The sequence below is a fragment of the Fusarium tjaetaba genome (assembly GCF_013396195.1).
Source record: "Fusarium tjaetaba strain NRRL 66243 chromosome Unknown NRRL66243_c0000416, whole genome shotgun sequence".
In the NCBI taxonomy this organism is placed as follows: domain Eukaryota; kingdom Fungi; phylum Ascomycota; class Sordariomycetes; order Hypocreales; family Nectriaceae; genus Fusarium; species Fusarium tjaetaba.
This window is the reverse complement of record NW_023501612.1, coordinates 11,506-18,257: the sequence shown is the minus strand read 5'-3', so window position 1 is coordinate 18,257 and position 6,752 is coordinate 11,506. Positions and strand designations below refer to the sequence as shown.

General features: G+C 49.2%; 3 protein-coding genes across 3 annotated transcripts; all 3 read right to left on the bottom strand.

The window, feature by feature from the left end:
• Positions 1 to 343: 343 nt before the first annotated feature.
• On the bottom strand, positions 344 to 1,686 carry FTJAE_13414 (transforming growth factor-beta-induced ig-h3; the record flags this gene model as incomplete). Its single annotated transcript, XM_037346556.1, has 4 exons — positions 344 to 551; positions 598 to 768; positions 818 to 1,033; positions 1,085 to 1,686. 4 exons carry the CDS (start codon positions 1,684 to 1,686, stop codon positions 344 to 346), a joined length of 1,197 nt encoding a protein of 398 aa, XP_037199561.1.
• A 1,204-nt stretch (positions 1,687 to 2,890) lies between these two features.
• Positions 2,891 to 4,982, bottom strand: FTJAE_13413 (major facilitator; the record flags this gene model as incomplete). The annotated part of the gene is made up of 6 exons (XM_037346555.1): positions 2,891 to 3,242; positions 3,298 to 3,627; positions 3,682 to 4,397; positions 4,442 to 4,537; positions 4,594 to 4,759; positions 4,816 to 4,982. The coding sequence occupies 6 exons, from the start codon at positions 4,980 to 4,982 to the stop codon at positions 2,891 to 2,893; spliced, it is 1,827 nt and encodes a 608-aa protein (XP_037199560.1).
• Positions 4,983 to 5,770: 788 nt separating this feature from the next.
• Positions 5,771 to 6,511, bottom strand: FTJAE_13412 (uncharacterized protein; the record flags this gene model as incomplete). The annotated part of the gene is made up of 1 exon (XM_037346554.1): positions 5,771 to 6,511. The coding sequence occupies one exon, from the start codon at positions 6,509 to 6,511 to the stop codon at positions 5,771 to 5,773; it is 741 nt and encodes a 246-aa protein (XP_037199559.1).
• Positions 6,512 to 6,752: the final 241 nt, after the last annotated feature.

Sequence of the window (6,752 nt, the reverse complement as noted above, 5' to 3'; positions counted from 1 at the left end):
CGCTCTCCCCCTCATCCCGAGACCGGCCGGTAACTGTCACCCCGCGTCTCCCCGCAATTGTCCACACGCCGAAGCATGGTTCGGGATTTGAGATGAGTAGAACGTCGTCGGGTGAACAAATCGAAATGTGCAAGTCAAAGTCAATTGGGCGCCTATCTTGGCCTTGTGTCGACGTTATGAAAACACATCCCCGGGGAGGTAGATACTTAGTAAGAACCCAAGCAATCTTGGTAGACCGGCTCGAGACATGAAGTGCAGGTTTCAAAGAAATAATATGATGTTTATTAGGAATCCAATAATATATTACGATTTAGTATATGTCCAATACTCCGAATAATCCTTTTCACATGATTGCATAAGCCGCAACCAAGACGCTCAACATGCCAAAGTCAATTGACAGGCGACTACCAGAATTTCCATTGTCTGGCGAAACAGTCGCAGAGCTTCCGGTCGGCTCTGACCCACTCGACGTAGCACTTGCAGTCTCAGCGGTTGACGTTCCAGTGCTGGTCTCACTGGGCTTTCCCCCTGCTTGAATGACTGAATCGAGGCTGCACTTGTTAGTATGTCCAATGCGATGGACGAAAAATGACTTACATATGGATGAGGCCGTTGTTCGTGAGGACGTTCGCCTCAATGACTTTGGCGTTGTTGAAGTAGATTTCGTCATCTATGATTCTAACTCGGACTTCGGTCTTGTTCAGAGTTCCAATGACTTGGCCGTCGCGAAGGTAATTAGAGTAGGTAACTTCGTTGAGGGTATGGGCCCTTTGAGATACGTCAGTATAGTCTTGTATGAGTAGCAGAAACAACTTACAACAGCGCTCCGCCCAGGTCCTCCTTTGACAGCTCAACATCGGGGCTTCCAGCATCCTTGAACGCTTGCGTTGAGGGTGCAAGACATGTTACGTTCTTTGAGGCGTCTAGAGCGGGCCACAAACCTGCCTTGATTAGAGCGCCATTCAAGGCTGTGAGTCTCTTGTCGTCAGCAGCCTGAACTGTCTTCGAACATGATAGAGGCGGAAGAAGGACCCTGCAAAGGTCTGTTAGTCTGATGCCAGATAGCCAGTGATTTATTACTCACTTATCCACGATCTGAAACCTGCTGGCATTCTTCTCACCCCAAGATCCATCGACAGCAGTCATTTTGATGTTTTGCTCCTCACCTGCTCGGAGATTGACAATTGCCCCGCTGATATCCCCATCAGCTCTCTTCCCCTTCCGTTCTCTCGAAGCGAACACGACCTGGCCATCAGCGCTGTTGCCGAACTGGCTCTGGATCTGAGGTCCTGCAGTTCTGTTGTTGAACTCTTCGCTCTTCAGCAAAGTGGGCACCGACAGTCCACGGGAATAATCAAAGTCTGTGGACGAGAGGGAAGCCGCCATGGAGTGATATGAGAAGAAGACCTGTAGCATTGTCTGGTTCAATTCGGTTACGTCTGAAATGCTAGAGTCTTTCAGGTAGCTCTTGATAGCGTTATCGGTAGGGATCAAGATGGTAACATTGCTACCCTGGCTGGAAAGGGTCTCAGCCAGTACCTGAGGAGCCGCGCCGAGGAGGGAACGGAAAAGGGACAGGGAGTCGTAGTCAGCAATAGCACCGGCCAGGTTCTCGGATACATCCTGGGCATTGGCGAGCGATAGAAGAGCAAAGCCCACGGCCTTGATGGAGAAAAAACTGTGCATTTTGACTGGTGATGATGGGAATGACAATATCACAAGTCTGAAGAATGGACAAGACGATGCAGAGCCTCAAAGCTTCTTCGTGGGGCACTCCGCTTATTATGTAGCAATCCAATTCCAAGGCTCTGGCATCGAAACAAGACAATGGCTGAGCCCAGACCCAGTAAGCCCAGAGCTTGCTTTGCCATTGACGAATGAATACCCCCATAAGTAAGCCACGGTAAGTATCATAGGTAGGGATGATACGCTAAGTGAAGTGGCAGTCAGCATAATGAGCGAAAGGGTGGCGCCCAGCTGAAAACTAGCGGCCAGCCCTCGCCTGCACAGCCCTATCATCCCTTGTTTAAACCGCTAATTTCTCACCCGCCCCCGCTTTCATGTACGGTACCTCAAAGGGCTTATTCGTATTGGGGCTGAAGCGAAAGGATGCAGGTTTGGTAGAACAGGACACTATTGAGAGATGTCCGTTTTTGAAAGGAGGATCGGAGCATTCCAGTAGTCATCGCCTAACACTTAATTAATGGCTTCAATTTGGCTATATCATAGTTGCAAATTAATTGTTCTTGGAATATACAGATGGGAGAGATTTGAAGAGGTGCAGCCTGCTGCTGTCGGCTGTCGGCTTGCAGCATGTAAGCCAATGGTTCCATCCCAAGAACGCCAGAATGACATCCCCGTGCATTCAATCCGCACAAGTTGACGACGCGCATTTCAGCCCAAAGCTTTAAATAGCAACTCCAAGCGTCAAATTTGTAGATGCAAGTTGTTGAGCTGGCCGGCCACGCTGAGGTCACTCTGAGGGCTTTTCGAAGACGTACTGGCAATAGGTGATACATGTAAAAATGGAGAATCAAGCACTGTTTGCGTGGAAACATGAGAATAGGCCAGATAATATAATATATCTGCGTCGCTATGCAGATATTTATGACACATCTGCGTCACGATGTAGGAGACGTTATATAAGATAAGTACGATTCCGGCCCCCTGGTGCCGCTATTGTCGCCTGATTGATTACTGCCACAGAGATTATTTACGCCGATAGCAGCATTGGACGAGGTTGCTTGAATGCTGTGCCATTGAGTGCCATCTGTCAACAGCTGCAACTGAGCTCCCACGTCCCCATGACAAAATGGGTAATTCTGAGAAATGTGCCCCGATTCATCACCCAGGAGAGGGCATTCGATGGGATGTTGCGTGATTTAACAGGCTACTTCTTCTCGCTCGTCTCATTTTGTACATTACCAACTTTCTGCTCTGCTGCAGCAAGCTGTTGCTCTGCAATCTCGTTCCTCTCGTTATCTTCCTTGGCTAGCTTGACATTTCGGAAGAAGAACATCATCAACAACAGCGGAATAGACAGGGATAGAGATCCAATGGCGAGGGTCTGCTGTGTCATGCGATAGCTCAGGTTGATCGCATCACGAGTCTCGGTGCCCAACTCATAGCTCTGTGCAACTGCGATCGAACGGAAGATTGCAGTGCTGCTGGCCTTGACTTTTTCTGGGAGGTTTGCAGCGAGGCGGCGGGGAAGCAGGGTGTTCCATAATGCTCCTCCAATACTTGAGATGCAGGTTGGTTGCTGCCTCGGAAGATGGATCTTGCATGAAGACCTACCTATTACCAACATTCGCACCGAATCCGGATGAGGAAAGGAACATGGCGGTTGCCATACCAATTTCATGGTCTGGAACAGCGGCTTGTAGAGAGACTTGGAGTGGAACCTGAGCGAAACCACGGCCAAGACCAAGCAAGACTTGTCCCGTGGTCAGTGACGCTTCATTTGCGACTCGAGCTCCGTCGATGTTTGTAAAGAAAATGGGAAGTCCGTTCGCTAAAGCAACCATCAAGCAGCCAAGAATGATGAATGGTTTGGTGTGCTTGACAAATCTAATGCCCAAGCCAATAACAAGACCTCCGAGGTTCAACGCAACGCGCCGAGAATTGCTGATGAATCGTTAGCACTTGTGCGCCTCGCCATGGCGATTGGGGGGCGCTCACTCAATACGAACTGCATGGCCAGGAGAATAGCCACCGGCGACCTGCAAGAAGCTTGAAGCAAATGTTCGGTACGTCGAGTCCGACATTGCGATCAAGCACACCGAAGCACAAGCGAGTATGACGTTGCGGTTCTTGATCATGCGGAAAGGCACGATGGGCTTTTTTGCATACCGGCCATCCCAGATCAAGAACGCAACGAATGTCAAGACGCCAAATACTAGCAAGATAATAGACGATGGCTCAGTCCACTTGTCAGTATTGCGTCTCCCAGTTATCGACAGGGGAAGAAGTGTCATGGACAGGCCGCCAAGTAACAGGAATGCGCCGACGATATCCAACTGGACATAGAGTACCTGTCGAGCTTGGACGATCCAGGAAGCGCCCTTGGGTATTTCGGAGGCAGCTCGCAATGAAGTTCGCTTACTCACGATACCCTTCTTTCGCGCTCTGAAATTCATAAACAGCATAATAGCAATAGTTGGCAGTGCGCAGAATGGCATGATTGCAGCCCACATGCCAAAGCCCCAGCGCCACGAGGACTTGAGCAGCATATGCTCACCGAGATACGTGCCGGCGTACAAAGTCGGTATGGCAGCGAGTGATTGCGGGAGGGTGAAGAGGAAACCTCTGTTGATCAGGGAGGTCACCTCGGCAATAAAGATCTGCTCAGTGATTGTCCACCATGTATCACCGAACGATTCGAAGATGCCGCCAGCCTGATGGCGTCAGTCAATTTCCACGGAAACGATGAGGTGCTTACAAGATATGTCTCGACATTGCGGCACGCCGCATAGAGGACATTCGCCAGAGCCATACTAATCGCAGCCCCAGCAAATCCCTGCGGTCGTCCAATATGCTGGTACTCAAGTTAGCCTCGGTTAAGGAAACAAACAAGCACTAAAGTATACTTACATCCGCTACCTTGGCCACGAGTGGATAGGTGACAATGCGAACAATGCCATGGATGATGTTCGCGGTAGCAATAAGCGAATGACCTTGGAAATGACTAGTCGCGTACGGATCGTAAACTCCGGCGGAAGAAGCAGCAAAGATCATAGAGAAGTTCATGACGAAAAGGCTGGAGATCGCATCAGCTTTGCAGCCCGCGGGCCCCGATGTTGAAAATTCACTCACCCGACAAACGCCGAGGTAAGCGGAAACTTGGTCCAGAGCTTGCGCAGAGCTTCTGTTGGAGCTGAAATGGCATCTTGGTTGCTCTCCGAGTCAATTGCAGCGCTGCTACTGCTTTGGTCCAAAGGACCCTGGCCGGCAGGTGTGATCTCGCTCTTTTCTGCAGCCATCTTGGAATTTTGCAGTGACAAATTCAGTTCCCCTCGCAGGGCACAGCGTCTTCTTAAATCTGCATGAGTGCGAGAGCTCCCCCATGCCAAGACGTGTCATCAGACCACTGCAGTTCATACTAACCACGCAAATAGTTTAGATTGATAACCGACACGTCTTGGCACTTTAAGCTTAACCTATGACAGTGCAGCAACGGTTCAGATTATCTTATCAGATCCCTACATGGCTGGGAAAATTCTTCTTTCTCAATGAATAAGCATCTCCTTGGCTCTTTAGTGTTGAGTTATTTCTCACAAGTAATTTCTTAATATTGGCAACTCTGCAACCATTCATGCACTAGACCGAGCTTGGTGGGAAAGCTGATACGGATACTTTCTGATCGAGAGCAGATAATTAAGAATCAGGGCTATCTTAGTAACTGCATTCTTGTAGCTATTTAGACCAGTCCCATAGAACGACGAACATCAGAGTTATCCCTGCTCTCGTGTTCAATTGCCGCGTATGAGGGTAAGCTCTCGCGTAGAGTTACTGGTACATTTCCCGATCGTTCTTCGGAGAATCTCTCATCCGGACCCACCAGGCCAACGTCATTATTAGTGGATTCCAGATAACTGTAGCCATTAAGGGCAACACATATACTAGGACTTAGGGTATACGCTTTGCAACTTCCTCTAATACTGTCAAGATACGCTCAAGTACTGATATCTAATGTAATTCTGGTAAAGTATTAAGTTTATTGTGTTGATTCCCTCTATGCCTTAGGTAAAAAGAGGCAGAAAAATAAATATTAGAATAAGAGCATTATAAGTATACTTGCACATAATATTAAAAGAGTTGCCATAACATTCGGCCTTTCTGCCCTAGCAGCATCCACAACTACAAATTGTTGACCATTAGATCCGCTGTTGTCCTTGTTCAATGGGTCCCCAAAAGGAGGAAGCCCCGAGGGAGATGGGTCCAGGGTAAGGATTCCCGTAGAGGAAGAAGGACTGAGTAGGGGAGTGAACGCCCCTACAGATGAGGTTGGCTTATTCCTATCGAAGTAGCTCGGGATTTTGTCGACATTATTGGAAGAGCTGCCAGTGTTCTTCGCCGTGCTTGAGGTAGGCGTAGAGCCAGCACCCGAATCAAGCTTCGTAGGGGCAGCAGTGTTGACAGGCTTGACGCTGTAGCCAGCAGCGGAGTATGCCGTCAGGGACTCAATGGGGAATGTGAGAGTCGCGGTGAGTGATCCGTCGGCGACGACCGCCTGGGTAAAGCCAGTGGGAGGAGCGGTCTCGAGGGGAATTGGGCAGTTGATGGTTGAGCACGTCTGAGTGAAGGTGTAGGTAGCTACCGTTAAGCCTTGGGGGGCCAACTCCTGGTATTGCCTAGTGTAGACATTCTCGTAGATGCCCTTACTCGGGCGAAGAGTAATGGTGGGCAGAGATATCTCACTGATGCAAGAAGAAGGATCAGGAGCTGGGAGGGCAGATGCTGTGAGGATAAGGCAGAGCCAGGTGACACCTAAGATGATACGTGACCCCATTGTATGGCTTGCAACGCGAGTGCCCTTGCCTCAGAAGACTTGAAATATCTCAAGACTGAAGCCGGGTGTTGGTCCGTTCTTAACTGAGACATTAAGAATAAGAATCCTCAAAATTAAATATTACCATTGATCGTTTCAAAACCCGAGTGCTCTTATTCCTTGATTGCCAGAACAGTCCGTACGCATTGCACTGGGTGATATCCAGCTCATCTCCAGATCAGCTTGACCCCTGATGATCTCT